General features: G+C 41.7%; 1 protein-coding gene across 2 annotated transcripts in view; it reads left to right on the forward strand.

The window, feature by feature from the left end:
- Pyroxd1 (pyridine nucleotide-disulphide oxidoreductase domain 1) overlaps positions 1-18,606 on the forward strand; it is a 21,404-nt gene continuing 2,798 nt past the window's right edge. The window contains exons 1-10 of one of the 2 annotated variants that reach the window (XM_059258755.1): positions 1-164; positions 2,372-2,452; positions 3,753-3,872; positions 7,230-7,358; positions 9,430-9,503; positions 13,160-13,320; positions 14,690-14,790; positions 16,115-16,247; positions 17,265-17,377; positions 17,927-18,049. In XM_059258755.1, coding sequence (XP_059114738.1) covers positions 90-164; positions 2,372-2,452; positions 3,753-3,872; positions 7,230-7,358; positions 9,430-9,503; positions 13,160-13,320; positions 14,690-14,790; positions 16,115-16,247; positions 17,265-17,377; positions 17,927-18,049 — 1,110 coding nt within the window. In that variant the 5' untranslated portion in view covers positions 1-89. Of the gene's footprint in view, positions 165-2,371; positions 2,453-3,752; positions 3,873-7,229; positions 7,359-9,429; positions 9,504-13,159; positions 13,321-14,689; positions 14,791-16,114; positions 16,248-17,264; positions 17,378-17,926; positions 18,050-18,606 lie in introns of those variants that run through there. The other variant, XM_059258756.1, reaches the window with a different exon arrangement.

The following is an 18,606-nucleotide window of genomic DNA, read 5'->3' on the forward strand; positions in this document are numbered from 1 at the left end:
GACTATGTGGGCAGCTTCCCTTCCGAGTGGACGAAGGTTCTCAGGTCACCAGTGCACAGTCAGCCGCCCGAGGCCAGCCGCCGGGTAGCATGGAGGCCGCGCGATCGGCGGGGACGTTCGTGGTGGTGGGAGGCGGCATCGCCGGCGTCACGTGTGCCGAGCAGGTTTGTTGGCGCGGGCTCCGCCCCTTCCGGACCCCGTAGGTCGGGGTCCCGGAGACCGTGGCTGGTCCCCTTCGAGGGTCGCTCTTCCGGCCCCTTGCCACGCCCTTCCACTTGCTGCTGGGCGGGATGCTGTGCTTGGGGATGACGGCGGGGGCCCAGGACCAACGGGCGGAGTGGGCAGTGCATGATGAGCTGGGAAGCCAAAGCCAAACTGGCAGGCAAACCGGCAAGCGGCCTTGGCATTTGGACAGAAAACCCAGCCACTTATTTCCTTCACAAATGAAATTCAGTTTCATGATAGGTGTCAAGTCCTCAATAAAGTAATTCTCCCGTAATACCTTGAACTTCCAAGACAAGATTTCATCTCCAGCAAAAGTTTGGGGCAAAGGAATACAGATGTAGAATTTCTGACTGTGGTAAACAAGTGAATCAGATGAGTTCACATACATGTATTACAAAAAGGACTAGATTATTTTGTTGCTGGAACAAACCATTTTTGTCACAAGAAATAATAGAAGAAATTTAAGTATTTTGAGATTTTAATCTTTGGAGGCCATCTTCTGTTTACCCATCAAGAGTTCTTATTCCAGGCAATGTAATAAGGGTTTACCAGATAGAGAAGAACGGCGTAACTCCACAGTGTGAAGCTCGTAAAAAACAGAAGCAAGGAAGACTGCTAGAGCTCAGACCGTATAGGGGTTATGACATGCCGAGTGTTTAACAAAAATCTGCAAATAAGTGGTTTTGAGCTGGGGAATCAACTGTTCAGATGAAAGCTTTTTTTTTTTAAAGATTTATTTATTATGTATACGGTGTTCTGTCTGCATGTACTTTTGAAATGTGATTAGCTGCGGTGTTGGGGATAGTGGCAAATGGTGACAGCTATATGAGCCTAGAGACTAACTTGTAGATAGTTTTCAGTAGTATAAAGTTTTGAGGACTTGATCCAGCAATGGAAATAGAGATAGATTGCAGAATGTGAAAAGTAAACAAAGATGGAGAGAGACACTGTTGTCAAATATAGGGAGTTCAAGTAAGTTGAGACAAAGGACCCTTACATGTCCTGAGAGCATGTTACTTGAAGGTGCTCAGCCTAATGGGCCATGTGGTGGTATTGTGTTCCCCGAAATATTGTGCACTCTAATAAGCTTATCTGGGGTCAGAGACAGAACAGCCACAATATTAAACATAGAGGTTAGGCAGTGGTAGCCTTTAATCCTAGCATTCCAGAGACAAGAGATCTACCTGGATCTCTGTGTGTTCAAGGATACAGCCAAGCATGGTGACTCACGCCTTTAATCCCAGAAAGTGAGTTTTTAATCCCAGGGAGTGATGGCAGAAAGCAGAAAGATATATAAGGTGTGAGGACCAGAAACTAGAAGCATTTGGCTGGTTAAGCTTTTAGGCTTTTGAGCAGCAGTTCAGCTGAGATCCATTCAGATGAGGACTCAGAGGCTTCCAGTCTGAGGAAACAGGATCAGCTGAGGAACTGGCGAGGTGAGGTAGCTGTGGCTTGTTCTGCTTCTCTGATCTTCTAGCGTTCACCCCAATACCTGGCTTCAGATTTGTTTTTATTAATATGAACTTTTAAGATTCCTGCTACAGGGCCATGAGGAACAGCGGGCAGAGAAGCAGAATCCATGATGAGCAAGGGCTTCCCCTCCAAAGTGAGGAAGAAAGGCAGAAATACTGAAACAAGAGCACATTAAGTCTTTGCATTTTGTTAGGCTAATGTTAACATGGCTGTATCTTTCCCGAATAAGCACCTGTCCGGAGAGGGAGTGCCAAAGTTTGGAAAAAGTCATGCTGAGACTCTGTTTAATATCAGAGACTTGTTTAGTTTATCCTTAATGAAGACAAAGTAAAAACATTATTTTAGAATAAATGAAAGTAGGCAGTTTGTAATCAGCTATATAACTTTAAACTGGTATGCAAAATAAGTCAACCAAAGACACTGCTGTAGTGATTTGACATATTCAGGTCTTTGTACACCTTTAACATGAATGTATTGTTTATTTTAGCACTGCAAGAGTTTAACATTACCAATGATGTACTATTATGAACAGAACTCAGAATAACAGATTTTTACAAGTGAAACACTGAAGTTTTATTAGTTAGACTGCATCATCACCATACTGACATCATTTATTCAGTAATACCTGAAGTTTTTTTTTTTTTTTATCCTGTTGTTTCTTTTTAAAATTCAGCTGGCTGTTAACTTTCCTGCAGAAGACATTCTCCTGGTAACAGCCTCTCCTGTCATCAAAGCAGTTACAAACTTCAAGCAGGTGAGAAACTGGAGAACAATTAAATGCATTCAAGATGTAAAACTATGTCCTTTCACAGAATTTGTTGTGTTTTGGCACATCTGAAGCTTCTTTCATTAAAAGTCGGTGTATTCAATGTATATTAGGTACAGTTATTTTTAACTGAATTAGGAAATTCTGAAGTTGTTATTAACTTTTATCTCTAATAAGGCAAATATCACTGTGTGTGATTGACATAGGTCTCTAGGGTCCTTAGTAACTCAGAAGAATGTAAAAAGCTCCTGAAGACAGGCTTGAATATTACAAGTCATATGGTCAAATTTTCATGAAGTGTTTGCAGAGCAGCCAAGTTCCAACCCTGACCTGTGGTCCATCACTCAAGCTAAGGAGTTTGGGCTGTACATATTTGGGGGTTTGTTTGTGGTTGAAAATAGGGCAGCAGAGAAGCAAAGGGTTTGGACAGAGGATGAAAACTCCCCAGGCATCTTAGGTGGAAAGGACAGGGAAGCCAAGGAGATAGTGATGATTTTAAAGAACATGAAAGAAGGGTCTAAAGATAAACAAAAAAGTTACCTGGTAAAGAGAGTGGAGAAGCTAGAATACACATTGTTCAGTTAAACACCAGTAAAGTAAGTTGTGTTAGGTGACATTTTTAGAGGCAAAAAACAAAACAAAAACAAAATCCAAAGCACAGCAGAGACAGGACAGTTGAGCTCAGAGCATAAGATGCAGAGCCCAGTTCTCATTCTACTGTATAATGCATGTGTTAATCAGCTTTCTGTCACCATCACAAAATGCCTGAGTATCAGCCTCATTCAAAAGTTCTATTAGGTAGTGTGGCACTTCAGGTTCTGTTGGTAGTTATAGAATGCCCACTGTGTCCTGGGCACAGCACAAGGTACTAGCAAACAGCAGGAATAACACACTTGCTCCTATGAGTGAGTAGTCAGTGTCATGAACGAAAGAGGGGTCAGGCCATGGTTAGGTGGCTCATTGTTTTCCAGATTGTGGGAAGGCAGAGTGTCACAGTTGAAATGTGTGGTAAAACAAAGCTGCCTACTTCATATAGACTGGGGGCCAGAGAGGAGGCACCGAGGTTGCAATTCCCTCTTCCAGGGGCCTGACTTCTCTGCATGAGGCTCCACCTCCTAGAGAGACTGCCAGGCCTTTAACTTGTGGGTCTTTGTGGGACATAAGCGCTCAAACCACAGCAATGCAGTGGGCTAATCTTCTTATTTGTGAGCATGAAACAGTACTGTATAAGACAAAGGAAATAACCTTCTTAAAATGTGCATTTATAAGTCTGTTTGATCTCTTAAAGGTTTCTAAAGTATTGGAAGAATTTGAAGTTGAAGAACAGCCAAGCACTGTGCTGGAAAATCGCTTTCCTAACATTAAGGTCATAGAATCTGGAGTAAAACAGCTCAAGAGTGAAGAACATGTAAGACTTTTTCTTGTTAAATGGTATCTTTTCTAATGTTAAGTCCCAGGTTTTGCCCCTCTTCTTTTAAGCATATCTCTGTCATCACTATTGTTTAAGTCTAAATTGTATAGGCTAGTGGCATCGATCCCCACTGTTAGAAAGTTTACCCTCTGGGACAGTTGTTTAGCTTGAACTATTTAGGGGGCCCCCAGGCAGTGAGACTGGGACCTGTCCTTAGTGCATGAGCCGGCTTTTTGGAACCTAGTGCCTGTGCTGAGACACTTTACTCAGCCTTGGTGCAAGGAGGAGGGGATTGGACCTGCCTCAACTGAATGTACCAGGCTCTGCTGACTCCCCAGGGAAGACCTTACCTTGGAGGAGGTGGGAATGGGGGGTAGGTTAGGAGAGGAAGGATAGGGGGTGGGAGGAGGGAGAACAGGGGAATCCATGGTTGATATGTAAAACGAATAGATAATCTCTCAATAAAAAACCAAAAAAGGGAGCCGGGCGGTGGTGGCGCACGCCTTTAATCCCAGCACTCGGGAGGCAGAGGCAGGCGGATCTCTGTGAGTTCGAGGCCAGCCTGGGCTACCAAGTGAGTTCCAGGAAAGGCGCAAAGCTACACAGAGAAACCCTGTCTCGAAAAACCAAAAAAAAGAAAGAAAGGAAGTTTACCCTCTGGGAAAAGTCTATGATCAGGTAGTGTGGCGCTGCAGGCACTGTTGGTAGTTAGAGAAGGCCCACTGTGTCCTGGGCACAGCACAAGGTACTGGTATACGGCAGGAATATAACACTTGCTCCTGTGAGTGAGTAGTCAGTGTCATGTGGAGTGTAGGCATTAATAGTGTGTGATTATAACAGTGTGCAAAGGATAAAGTCATGAAATTACCATCAAAGCTCGGATGCTGAGATCTAGTAAGATTTCACAGAGGGAATGACATCTTGAGGTTGGTTTTTTTAAAGATGGTAAGAGCTTTACAGGTAGAAAAGGACATTCTAAGAACTGCAGACCCCAAGAAAGGAAAGGGACGATGAGGGATTAGTCAAAAGGATCAGGGTATGGAAAAGGAGACTGGAAAGCAAGCATAAGTAAATAAGGTTGAGTGATGTCAGGTGTATGGTCATATGAAATTGTAGATGTGTGGACAATACAGTATTTTAAATAAGATATGTCTAACAACAATGTTGAGGATAAACTGAGGTGGAGCAAGTAGCACTTGGCCAACAACCAATTACAACCTGCTTGTAGTTGCTCAAAATGATGTAGGGCAACATAATTGTAGGGACAGTATAATTGAAAGATGTTCCAGGTTTGAGCTACTCCACAAAATCCTCCAGATGTTGTTCCCCTAACACGTGAGAGCAGGTGAGGGGTCTCAGGGATGCTGTCTCCTCAGTGAGCTTTAGGAAGGATGGAGAGAGGTTTGGAGTTGTTTCTGTAAGTTCAGAGTTACAAGTAAAACACAATTCACTACAAACAAAGGGAAAGTGCCTTTTTCATGAAAAAGAACCTGAGTTCGAAATCACAGGAAGGATTCCTTGTTATGGTAGATGTCTTAGTTAGGGTTTCTGTTGCTGTGAGAGACATCATGACCACAGCAACTCTTTAATTCAGGTGACTTACAGTTCAGAGGTTTAGTCCATTATTGTCACGGTAGGACATGGCGGCATGCAGGCAGACGTGGTGCTGAAGAAGGAGCTGAGAGTGCTGTATCTGGATCCACAGACAACAGAAACAACTGTGTACCACACTGAGCATAGCTTGAGCAAAGGAGACCTCAAAGCCCACCCCCACAGTGACACACTTCCTCCAACAAGGCCAGGCCTATTCCAACAAAGCCTCACCTCCCAATAGTGCTACTCCCTAAGAGCTTATGGGGGCGAATTATATTCAAACTACCACAGTAGAACAGAGTCCAGGCTCAGTTATTTTTACAAATGAAGTGAGCTCTCAAAGGTGAAGTAAACAGGGCACTTACAAAGCAGAACATCTCCCAGTGACACCCAAAAGCATCTCGAGTGTGATTCTAATCTCCATGTCTTGCATGGCAGCTGTTGGTGTATAGGAATGCTGGCTTTGGTCTCATGTAGCTCAAGCTGTCCTTGAACTCCTGATTCTCTTGCCTCACCACTCAGTCCTGAGACAACAGATGTGTCACCGCCATGCCAGCTTGGACTTCCTTGGCTGTGTCCAGAAAGTTAGCCACAGCTAGTAAAAAGGTTTAGTGTTTTAAACCATCTAAATGTGAATTAGTTCAAACCTTGGTCAGTGCCCCTGCCTTCTGTTAGTCAGACCAATTCTGACCCGATTCTGAAGGGAGACTGGTAAGAAGGTTCTGTGTGAACTACACTGTGTTGGATTATTGGGTTATGTATTTGTGAAAAGTACTGTGGGTAAAAAAAGCCTCAGTGTGAAGTGAGTGCTGTGACTGCCAGACTCTACAAATCACACATCTGGCACAGATGTGAACCCATTCATAGTCCACGTTTTCACAGTGGTGAGTGCTTATTAGTTATTCACTTTCTAAAGTTATATGTGGATTTTCATTCCACATTAAGGAACAAATCAGCAGATTTACTATGTAATTTTAGACTCACTGGTGTTGATAAAATTAATAAAAATAACTTTAAAGCCAGAATGTGTTAGTTTTCAAGCTTAGCATGTTTTTCATTTGAATTAAAACAACTCTGTGTCCAAGCCTGGTGCGCCTGTGATTCGAGCACTTTGGAGGGGAGAGGAAAGTGAGGACTTTAAGGCCATCCTCAGACACAGGAAAGTAGAGGCCAACTTGGTCTGTATGAGAACCTGTCTCAAAAACACAACAAAAGCATTTTTTTTAAATGCACACATGTAAAATCTTCACTAGTAGAGCTAGAAAATACTAGCAAAGCTATTGGTTTTTTTAATACATCTAATATTTTATTTTAAAAAAGACAAATTATAACTTCAACATGTACTGCTCATTTGAACCCATAGCAAATGTTAGGATTATTAAGGTATGATATGATTAGAATCACAAGGTCTTCTAGTAACTTCCTGCAAGATAAATATATAAATATAAATATATGTGTGTGTGTGTGTGTGTGTGTGTGTGTGTGTGTGTGTGTGTGTGTGTATTCATTCATTGAAGCGTGTCTCAGGAAAAAAAATGAGCATTTTAATTCGAAGTCAGCATAATCCTGAGATTCTGTTACTACAAACCTCTTTGTTTCAGAGGAGGAAAGCTAGTTTCCATCAGATTCTCCACATGGATTATGACCGATGCTCATTACACTAGAGACTGTAGTCTCCCCTTGTAGCTGAGCATGGACCGCCCCCGTGTGTTGCTTTTGTCTCAGCCATTTGCTTCTGCCTTTCTTGCCCTATGTTCACAGTGCATCTACACAGAAGATGGGCATCAGCATGTGTATAAGAAACTCTGTCTGTGTGCCGGAGCTAAGCCAAAGTTGATCTGTGAGGGAAATCCGTATGTGTTAGGAATCCGTGATACCGACAGTGCTCAGGTAATGTCGTAAGGGTGGGTCTGTGGAAGGGGAAGTGAGGTTCTCTTGTGAATGAAAGTGTTCACTGACCATTAACTCCTACAGTGTCACAAAGAAAGGTTGTTCTGACCCATCACTCAGAGGCCACAGAATGGTTATGTTTTACTATTGCCAGCTTCACTTTGGCTAATGATTATATGGTTTTAACTAAAACTGACACCCTGTTCTTTTGGCTCTGACACTCAAAGATACAATGACAGTGCTGGGCATATACTTTATATCAACACATGTTCATCATTCTGTATTGGGAATATAAGATTTGCAACTGAACATTGTAACAATCATTTTCCCAAAGTAAAACAAACTGAGATTTCCCAGTAATTCCCCAGAAAATAATAATAATAATAATAATAATTGCAAGATGTCTGTGGATGGGATCCCAGAACTTACTGGGCTTGTTGCTGTGCCCTGTCACAAGCAAACCCTCCCAGTAAGCTACACTTCCTTCCATGCAGCATGGCACACCTTCTTTTTGAACTATTTCAAGGTTTATCACCCCTTTGTTACCAAGAAGCTTCCTGGTTTCATCTCCACACCCAGCAAGGATGTGATTACATTGCATTTATGTGATCCATATTCTTTAAAGTGGGTAACGATTTTCTCCAGGCTGCTGTTGCCTTAATTCCTTGGGAATTTAGAGGAAACTTTAGCAGAGCTCAGTAGCTTCTTATAAACAATTAGGCTTACTTTACCAGAGCATGCTTGTGATTATTTCAGCTCAGCCTTCTAGTTCAGGAACTCACTGGCTCCTCAGGACATTCCTTGTGGCTCACAGGAAACCCTGCTACAAAGGCAGCTGCATGGCTGAAGGGAAGGCATGTAATATTAATTGGGGTGCATACAGATGGTGTTCAAAGGGGGATGTATGTTAATGTTTCTCTATACATTGTGTAGAATACAGATCTCATGCTACAGTTAGGGGAGGATGAGAAAGGAATGATTTCCTTACTCTAAGGTAACTAACAACTCTGGTCCCCAAGTATGATCATTCTAGGGTAACTACTCAGGTTCCCTGTGTATGGTTATTCTTGGATGACTACTCAGTATACCCCAAGCATGGTTATTCTAGGGTAACTAGGTTCCCTATATATGGTTATTCTAGGGTAACTACTCAGTGTACCCCAAGTATGGTTATTCTAGGGTAACTACTCAGTGCACCCTGAGTATGGTTTAAATGTGTGCATTTCATCTCTGTGGCCCTGCTCTTTATAGAGCCTTCTTAAGGCCTGACCCTTGATGAGAGGCAAATTACAACTTCAAGGTTTTGCCTTGTAGCATTCTAAGTCAGTTTTAATCAGTGATTTATGTTTTTAAGTGCCCTTAATGGTGGTGGTTACTTAGAAAGGAGGAATGAATTCTTTGTTCTGAAGTCATTCTAAAGTAAGGACACCTGTACTTGTGAAGTCCCAGAAGGCCATAGACTACTCTGAGCTCATCTTAATCATGAGGGAAGGTGGTGCAAGAGGCATTAATTGTCCTAAAATGGTAACATTTCTTCAATTAATGTTAGAAATTATTCTGTCCCTGCTACTCTTAAGCTTTGTATAATCATGTCCCATCATCCTTAAACAAACACTAGGAGATACAGTGACTTTTTGTAGTGGACACCATGGGACATAGAAGGTTAAGTAGTTTATCCCAGGTCATCTTGTTAGGAACTGCTAAGGCAGCGACTCCTAATCCATGTGCCCTGATTCTCAGTCCTGAGACTGTAGGAAGTAAGGGACTCCAGGGAAGCCTCTAATCGAGCCTGCCTGCTGACAGTAATGGATTCAGTCACACACGAGGCATGTGGTGATCCAGACAGTATCTCTTGCTAAGATGACACAAAGGCAAGAGATGCTTCAGTCATGGCCACTGGGGAGCATGATGGGAGGCCGTAATGCTAACTGGAAGGGACTGTCCTGGCACAGGGGAATAAGTTTTATTTTGTTGTTCCCCTGTAAACTCTGTAAAATGCCCATGTTTTGAATATTATCAATGATGACTCTATTCTGTCAAAACGCTATCCCATTGTTTCTTCCTAACACAGGAATTTCAGAAACAGCTTACAAAAGCCAAGAGAATAATGATTGTCGGAAATGGTGGCATTGCACTTGAGCTGGTGTAAGTGTGTCTCTAATACTAAAGGATACTCTGAGATTGTATGATTATTGGCAGATAAGAAACACATCTTAAAAGTCAAGAGAACTATAGATGCTTTCCCATACATTTTCAAAGAGAAAACCCAGTTTACTATTTAGCTTTGTATAACCCAAGTTGCAGAAATATTCCTCTCAATATACAGGTCTAGGATGTGTTTCACCTGGGTTGGTCTGACTCATGATGTGTTCTATAAGTGTGCACTGTTTAATAATCTACATATGCATACTGTTAGCAATTTCTAGTCACCATTTTTACCTACCATGCTTCACTCATACATAACATGTTTGGCTGGCAAAACCCACTATTAGTCATGCTGATTAGAATGTGTGTTATTCCAAGCTCTTGATTTTTGGTTTGGAGAAATGAGAACACATTGATTCAGATGTTTTCCTCTTAAGATACTTCAAGTTCAGTAAACATTGAGACATGTTCCCCTGTAAGCTGCATGACACTGACTCACTTTCCTTATGAGTTTTGTCTGTAGCCATGACTGACAAGGAAGAGTGAGTGGTTTTTATGCGAGAAAGTTTGGTCCAAACCAACTTGGAATTAAAACAAATCTGAATCAAAACTAGGAATTCACAAGTGCTCAAGAAATCCATTCCACCTCCCAATCTGGTTTACCTGTCCTTTAGGGAACACCCACCCTACTGGGCGCCTGAGTACAGGGTGGCAGTCCTCAGGTGACTGTGACAGTTGTGGTACTGTATGGGGAAATGCAGGGAAACTAGAGTGCACCCAAAAGCTGGGCTGGGTGGAGGTGAAGGGGGATCACATATGCGCCTCTAGCTACTTCCAGAAGTATCCTGTGGGATGTCGTTACTAGAATTTACACTGAAAATCTTTTTCTTGTTCAAAGTCTCATAGCATCTAACTCTTTCCTGATTTCCTTTGGAGACTGGTGATTATTTCTTGAGTAAACTTACAGCTTTGTGTTTGGCAAGCTCTGATAGCTGGAGAAAGGTCTCTTACCATGCTACTTCTGATTCTGTGATCTGAGTCATCACTCATGAAAAGTGGCAGTCAGATCCTTCTGTTCTGTGCCATTTCATGATGCAGAGGCTAATGTCCCCTCAGTATTCCTTTATCTCAGTTACTGTCCCTGCTAATCTCCAAAGGCAGTTTGATGCTTTCCCTTCCAAAGACACACAATAAATAATTTTCATAAAGTCATAATGTCATAATGCCTATAATAACTTTCTTTAGAGTGGTTTCTAAAGTGGAAGTATCTCCCTGTGTGATGATGTCACCAAGCTTTGGTATCTTGCTGAGAGCACTGTTAACATTATGGGGAGTGGATTAGTGGGTGCTCTTGAGGGAGAGCTAGCACAGAAGTCTCTCCTGATTACATAGGTAATGTGGCCTGCTAGTCAGTCATGGGGATGTTATGCCACAATGACTGTTAGATGCTGTGACATTACTTCTAGAGGTATGAATGAAATACAAAGAAATTTCCAAATTATAAAAAGGAAAGCATTTCATAACCATGCTTAAAAGTAAGTGAAATATGAAACGTATTACCTACATGTATGTACTCTGCTTTCTTCTGATGGGCAATGCAGTGTAACCTGAGTAGCACCAAATCAAATGTACTCCCAGTAATCAGAAACTCAGTGACTATGAATGTTTGTTGGCCTGGATGGGGCAATGAAATTTTACCTATATATCAGAATGTGTGACTTTCAGGTATTGTGGAGTCACATGCACTAAACCTTTGTGTATCATCTGGCTACTGATTTGTCTTGAAAAGTCATCCTGCCAGCCTATAAATAAAGATGGCAGTACTTTAGACCATAACAGTGGGAAAACACGGGGTGGCAAGAAGGCTCAGCAGGTGAAATGCAAGCTTGATGACCTCAATCCAACCCCAGACCCATCCATATAAAGGTGGGAGAGCTAACTCCAGTGTTGTCCTCTGACCTCCACATACACACCATGGTACATGTGCTTACACACAGACACACAACAATAATACAAATTTTAAAAAGAACAGACTCCATAAAGTTGTCCCAAGCTCCATATGCATGCTACGACACATGCACCCACATACATGATGCACATACAAGGGTAAAGAAAGTTTTAAAGTGTTGAAAAATACATTAATTATACTCTATTGTTGTAAAATCCAAGTGTCCTATGGTAGGAGGGCTGCATATCCTATTTGTTTACAGTTGTCCACATATACATTAGTTTTGCCCTAACAGTTTATTAAATAGCAGAAAGTCATCTGCAAAATTTCATGATTACCTGAATTATGATGGCCATCAGGGAGTGAGTGGAATATACACAGCATTCTTAGTGTCTAAACTAGATAAATAATGTCCTGGGAGCTTGGTTAGATGGTGAATGGTGAGAGAAGCCGGCTTGCATTACCAAGGCCAGTGTTTTTCCCTCAGATCCTTTTTCTGAACTGGATCTCTCTGGCTAGATGGTTTAGGTGAGAGAATTTAAAGCAGGTGATAGTTCTTTACAACTGCACAAAGATGTTAGCCTGCAAACCTCCTTCCAGCCTTCTTATATGAGCATCTAGAAAACAGTCACCACACGAAGCACTGTTTTCAGTGCTGTTAGGGCATATCATCCGTTTGTCTGTCCATCTATCCATACATACATACATACATCTGTCCATACATACATATATACATCCGTTACTGCTTCTATCACAGACAGATAAACTTGGTTACCCCTAGAACCCCTGGAGCACATTTATATGGCTGTGTTGCCCACTGAAAGGACAGTCATTGTGATATATGTTATGTGATATTCAGTCCATGTCATCACTGGATTCTTTCAGTAAAGTGGATAAACTTGCTTTAGTATGTCAACTCTTACTATCCTTAAATTGAACTACACCCCTGTAGATGAAATTCTAAACAGTCTTATTAAATAAGAAACAGAGCCAAAATAAGAGTTAAAAGCCGCCGGGCGTTGGTGGCGCATGCCTTTAATCCCAGCACTAGGGAGGTAGAGCCAAGCGGATCTCTGAGTTCAAGGCCAGCCTAGGCTACCAAGTGAGTTCCAGGAAAGGTGCAAAGCTACACAGAGAAACCCTGTCTCGAAAAACCAAAAAAAAAAAAAAAAAAAAAAAAAAAAAAAAAAAAAAAAGAGTTAAAAGCCCAGAGATCAGAGCAGTAGCCAAGGGCTAAGGCCACCTTATCTTACGACTTGCTGCCTTCCTTCCCCTGAGAGACCTTCTTTCTGTGTCCTGTGTTTTTTATTGCCTTTCTGTTCTGCCTTCTCATTGGCTCTAAACCCAACCACATGACTTCCTCGTCACTGCCTGTCTATACAGACCTCCAGGTCTCTATGGTTCGTACTGGGATTAAAGGCATGTGTCACCATGCTGGCTGTGTCCTTGAACACAGAGACTTTGCCTGCCATGTGATCGGCTTAAGGGCGTGTGCTACCACTACCAGACTTCTGCTTAATGGCTTGCTCTTAGCTCTGATCCCTAGGCAACTTTATTTATTAACATACAAATAAAATCACATTTCAGCACAAATAAAACATTACCATACACCCCTCTTTATAGCCCTTGTACTTTATTTCTGCTGCACAGGACAATTGTTACTTTTTTTCCTTGACTTTCCTATAGGAAACTGTAACATTCCTCCTAGGTATGAAATTGAAGGCTGTGAAGTGATTTGGGCCATAAAGGATAAAGCCATTGGGAATACTTTCTTTGACGCAGGCGCGGCAGAGTTTTTGACTTCCAAGCTCATGTCTGAAAAATCAGAGGCTAAAATTGCACATAGAAGAACTATATATACAGTTGAAGGTAAGTGCAGTATCTGGCTTGTTTCATTCATGGCTGAAACTATTTTTTAACTATAAATTCAGTAAAAAGTATTTAGGGGGCAGGAATATGGGTATTTACTTCTGTGTCTTTATATGAAATTTTTAGATTAGAAAATACATGGGAGCTGGAGAGATGGCTCAGTAGTTAAGAATACCTACTGTGTTGTGGGATAATGCTGTTGTACACTGGTTTAATAAAACATTGATTGGCCAGTAGCCAGGCAGGAAGTATAGGCGGGGCGAACAGACTAAAGGAATGCTGGGAAGAGGAAGAGCAGAGTCAGGAGTCGCCAGCCAGACACAGAGGAAGCAAGATGTCAAGGCAGAACTGAAAAAAGGTACCAAGCCATGTGGCTAAACACAGATAAGAATTATGGGTTAATTTAACTGTAAGAGTTAGTCAGTAATAAGCCTGAGCTAATGGCCGAGCAGTTATAATTAATATAAGCCTCTGTGTGCTTACTTGGGGGACACGAGTGGGAGAGATTCGTCGCAATCACTGGCCAGGCAGGACACAGGTAAAACGTTCAGCTACACTACTGCTCTTTCAGAAGATCCAAGTTTGATTCCCAGCACCCACAAAGAAGCCCACAATATAACTAGTTCCAAGGGATCCAGCACCCCCTTCGGGTCTCCAAGGGGACCAAGAGCACAAGTGGTAGACAGACAGACATGCAGGCAAAACATCTACACACATGAAAAAAATGTAAAAATGGCATGGTGGCACCCGCCTTTAGTCTCGGCACACAAGAGTCAGTAGCAGGCTCTCTGTGAGTTCTAGGCCAGCCAGGGCTACAAAGACCCAATTTCAAAGCAAAACAAAATCTGAACAGCTTTTTCTAAAAGTTAATTAAAAATAAGAAATATATATGCAATACACATGGGAATTTTAAATCAAGTAAATTAACCAACCCATTTGCATCTTAGCAAACAGTTGCTACAACTGAGCAGTGCCCAATAATACCTTCTGCAAAATCCACTGAGAACTGTACTCATTGGTTTACATTTAATAGCCTTCAAAGAAGTTTTTGGCTCATAAAATTCAAAGTGAATTTTCTAAGTGTTGGAGGGGCTACAAATTGACAGAATTTAGACTTTAATAGCTAATTTTCCTACTCTTAAATTAGCAAGTGTGTAACAGTGACACACTGGGTGCTTACAGACAATGTATAGGTGAAAGGTCACCCATTCTGTCGCTGTCACAGAACACTCAATGAACAAAGCAGCTAATCCAGAGATGGTGCCACCATGCTGCATGTCTGCATGCAACTTAGGACATTGCCCAAAGGCTTCAGGGATAACTGCTTCTCTGCCCAGCCATTGTAAAATTATCTGAGTTCATTTCTTAGGAGCAAAAAGGGAAAACAGAACAAAAGCTAAAGCTGATAATGTGGGCAGTGCCCTCGGACCAGACTGGCACGGAGGCTTGGATCTGAAAGGAACAGAAGAGGTAGGTTTCCATAAACCAATGAAACCCACCCAAACGCTAAACCTCTGGGTCACTTGACTTTAAGTCGACCATGCAGGAAAGGTCTTCAAAGCCACTGGCCCAGATGCCTACCTGTAGATGAAATTCTAAACGGTCTTAGTAAATAAGAAATGCAGAGCCAGAGATCAGAGCACTAGTGAAGCCCAAGACTCCCTTTAGCTTACCAGTCGCTGCCGTCTCTTCTAGAGAGGGAGGGAGGGAGGGAGGGAGGGGGGGGGGAGGGGGGGAGAGAGAGAGAGAGAGAGAGAGACCTTCCCCTGTGTGACCCGTCTTTTTATTACCTTTCTGTTCTACCTTCTCATTGGCTCTAAACCCAACCACATGATTTCCTCGACACTACCTGTCTATACAGACCTCCAGGTCTCTATGGTTCGTACTGGGGTTAAAGGTTAGGGTCACCGCTTGGCTGTGTCCTTGACTACACAGAGACTCTGGCTGCCATGTGATCGGGGATTAAGGGTGTATGCCACCACCGCCCTTCTGCTTAATGGCTTGCTTTTAGCTCTGGTCTTCAGGCAACTTTATTTATTAACATACAAATAAAATCACATTTCAGCACAAATAAAATATCACCATATCCACCCAAAAGAGTGAATATGAAATTTGTGTAAACAGATATCCAGCCCTCTTTCTAACTGCAGAGCAGGAGACGTCTACATGCAGACTACAGAAATAAAGCGCAGTTTTCAGTCTTCTGCTAAGGACCCTTCTGCAGTGCCCTTACGAAGGTTATTAGGTGGAATCAAAACAAATATTTCATAATTTAATTGAATAAGCAGATAGCTTGCTTTCACTTATCTTAATAGATACTTTAATTTTTTTAAGTTACAAAAAAGCTGTCATTCAAATATTCCAAGACTATAAATATGTCTATTTTCTTTGAAACTTCTTCAGGTTTTGGTGGGTGGAAGGGTAACTGGCTAAATGGTATCTAATCAGGGATAGAAATGACATGAATCACTTCCTCCAGAGTTCCTGGGACTTGTAAGGTTGCAGTTTTAGCATGCTGGGTTTTAAGAGTCCTTCGGTGAACACTGCGGTCTGCTGCCTGCTTGGTGGGTTTGTCACGCTGTATTAAATGTGTAGAGCTCTGTGACTTCCCAGGCTCCTCTTCCATTTGCCGTGTCTTGCTTAGCATTTCATGCTGATGGATTCTGCTCACTCCTGTTACACAGACTCTGAGAGGCTTATTTGGGAACACCAATATCCTATATTTATACTACACTATCAGTGTCTCCACAGGCACTGTCTGGATTGTGCTGACCAGTATTTATTTTGCTTCCAGTTTTCACACAATATTCACATCGAAACCAGATGTGAAGTAAAGAAAATCTACCTTCAAGAGGAGTTTAGGATTATGAAGAAAAAGCCGTTGGCTTTTCCAAAGGATCAGCATAAGTCAGTTACAGTCGATAAAGGTAAAAGGGAAAATATTACTCCTTAAACTAATTGTGCTATTATTATATATTTATTTTATTTTACCTTTTTTTTTTTTTTTAATTTTTTGAGACAGAGTTTCTCTGTGTAGCCTGGGCTGTCTTGGAATTTGCTCTGTAGACCAGGATGGCCTTGAACTCACGGAGATCTGCCTGCCTCTGCCTCCCAGTTCTGGGATTAAAGGTGTGTGCCACCACCGCCTGGTGCTATATTATACTTTAAACTTCACATTTTCATATAAAATTTGGTCAAAAAACTATCAGTAACCTCAGGCCCTCATTTCACTACTCTTGGGTAAATTTTCTAATAAATTCCATGTTATGAGGCTTTCCATTTTACTTGAGTTCACAGTATTTGGACCAATATAACCCAAGCCAGTGAGTCAGTCAGCATTTCACAGATCAAAGGAAACAGAAGCTTTCACAATGACAGGACTATACGTAACAGGCTGTTAAGTAACACAACTGTAAGTAACACGACTTCTAGATATGAGTGTTGGGTTAAATGCAGGTACCTGGTCTCATTCTCTACCACTTGAAAACTACTCCCCAGACACGTAGTCCTGTGACTTACCAACACTGCAGTCAGGCAGCTAATGTTCTGGAATCTTCCAATTTTTTGTGGGAAAAAGACTGGTAGAGTTGGGACTGTGGACAGTGAGGAGAAACATCAAGAAGAGCGGGATTAAATGCTGAGTGACATGAAGTATTAATCAAATTGCTTCACAAGTAATTTAGAAAGTGATCATCAGTTTAAATTTACTACTAATGTCTGTGCCCACACCCAAAGGACAGTGTTTAGTCCCTGTTAGAGTATCATGCTTTTGAAGCTGCCAAGCACAAAACAATGTCATTGCACTCAGTTGTCCCAGCCAGAGGACTTTCTGAAATCAGGAGACGTTCTAACCACCTGCCTTTTCTGTTTGTTACATTCACATGATATTGAGGATAACTGCTAGAGATGACACTTGAGAATTGAATTCTTCTTTTTCTTTAAAGAAATGTGGCCTGTGTATGTGGAACTAACCAATGGGAAAATATACGGCTGTGATTTCCTTGTTAGTGCTACGGGCGTCACACCAAATGTATACCCTTTTCTCCTCGGAAACAATGTAAGGTGAATTCTATCCACTTCCTAATCTTTATCATGTCTGCTTTTCAAACAGTCATCATTTAGTAAACTGTAATCTAAGATGGCAGCAACACTGTGGCTTATGTCTGACTTAGTCACAGTATTTTCTTCTACTTAGCATCCCTAAGCACTTAAAATCAGCTTAAGTATCATCTAGAGACATAATGTCCAATTTGTTTATCTAAAGGTTGGTGAGAGACTGACCTGTAGTGAGTTCTCAAGAGTAAATCTTTACAGATTGTTATGTGACATTATCATCTTAACATTAGAAGTGTTAAATAAAGAATGTTCTGATGAGGGTTGGGGTAAATATGACTATTGGGTATTTCTGATACTAAAATTCTGGGATTTTGAGTCTGTTGGGTAGGAACTGAATCACTGGACAGTCTGGCCAGGTGTCTACTACACTCTGCAGCTGCTTTTATCTTTCTGATCAGAGCTTGGGTAACACGTACAGGTTTGACTTGCTCATTAGAATGAAAAGTCACTTCGTGTTTTGTCATCCTTATACTAATAAAAAACTGTTTAGTTTGATCTAGGAGAAGATGGCGGCTTGAAAGTGGATGACCAGATGCGCACATCACTTCCTGATATCTATGCTGCTGGAGACATCTGCACTGCATGCTGGCAGCCAAGCCCAGTCTGGCAGCAGGTAAGCCTGCACCTCTGACCATGTGTCTGTCAGATTCCATGTGAAAATAAAACAGTTGCTACCAGTGAATCCAGTTTTCTGTTCCAGCTTTCCTACTTTAAGTTGGAGGCCATCTCTGCTTGATTTGCAGATGAGCAACTGGATTCCCACTTTAAAGTCACTTACTATTACAGTAGACTGAAATGTTTTTAATTTAGAAAGAGCTGTGGGTGTACCTTTTCTTTTCTGCTTTCCCCTCCAGGACAAATTATTGATTTATGCCATAATCTGATACAAGGGAACAACAGCTCAAAATAAGCAGATATTCCTTATTCTGAGTGAATTTCACAGTTCCACATTCTAATTTGCAAGAAAAACACTTAATTAGCTTTACATCATCCACAATGCAGACTTAAGGGAGTTTCTGGTTCAAATGAACTCCTGTCAGGTGTATCCAACCCACAGCTAACAGGCCTGTACCCAGGATGGCTCTGATATGGCCTGGCATGTAAATTAAGTATTACCATGTTCTTGCTCAGTTCCCCAGTGTGAACTCTAGAGATGGTGTTGGGTTGCAG

This window comes from Peromyscus eremicus, chromosome 3 (assembly GCF_949786415.1).
Source record: "Peromyscus eremicus chromosome 3, PerEre_H2_v1, whole genome shotgun sequence".
Classification (NCBI taxonomy): domain Eukaryota; kingdom Metazoa; phylum Chordata; class Mammalia; order Rodentia; family Cricetidae; genus Peromyscus; species Peromyscus eremicus.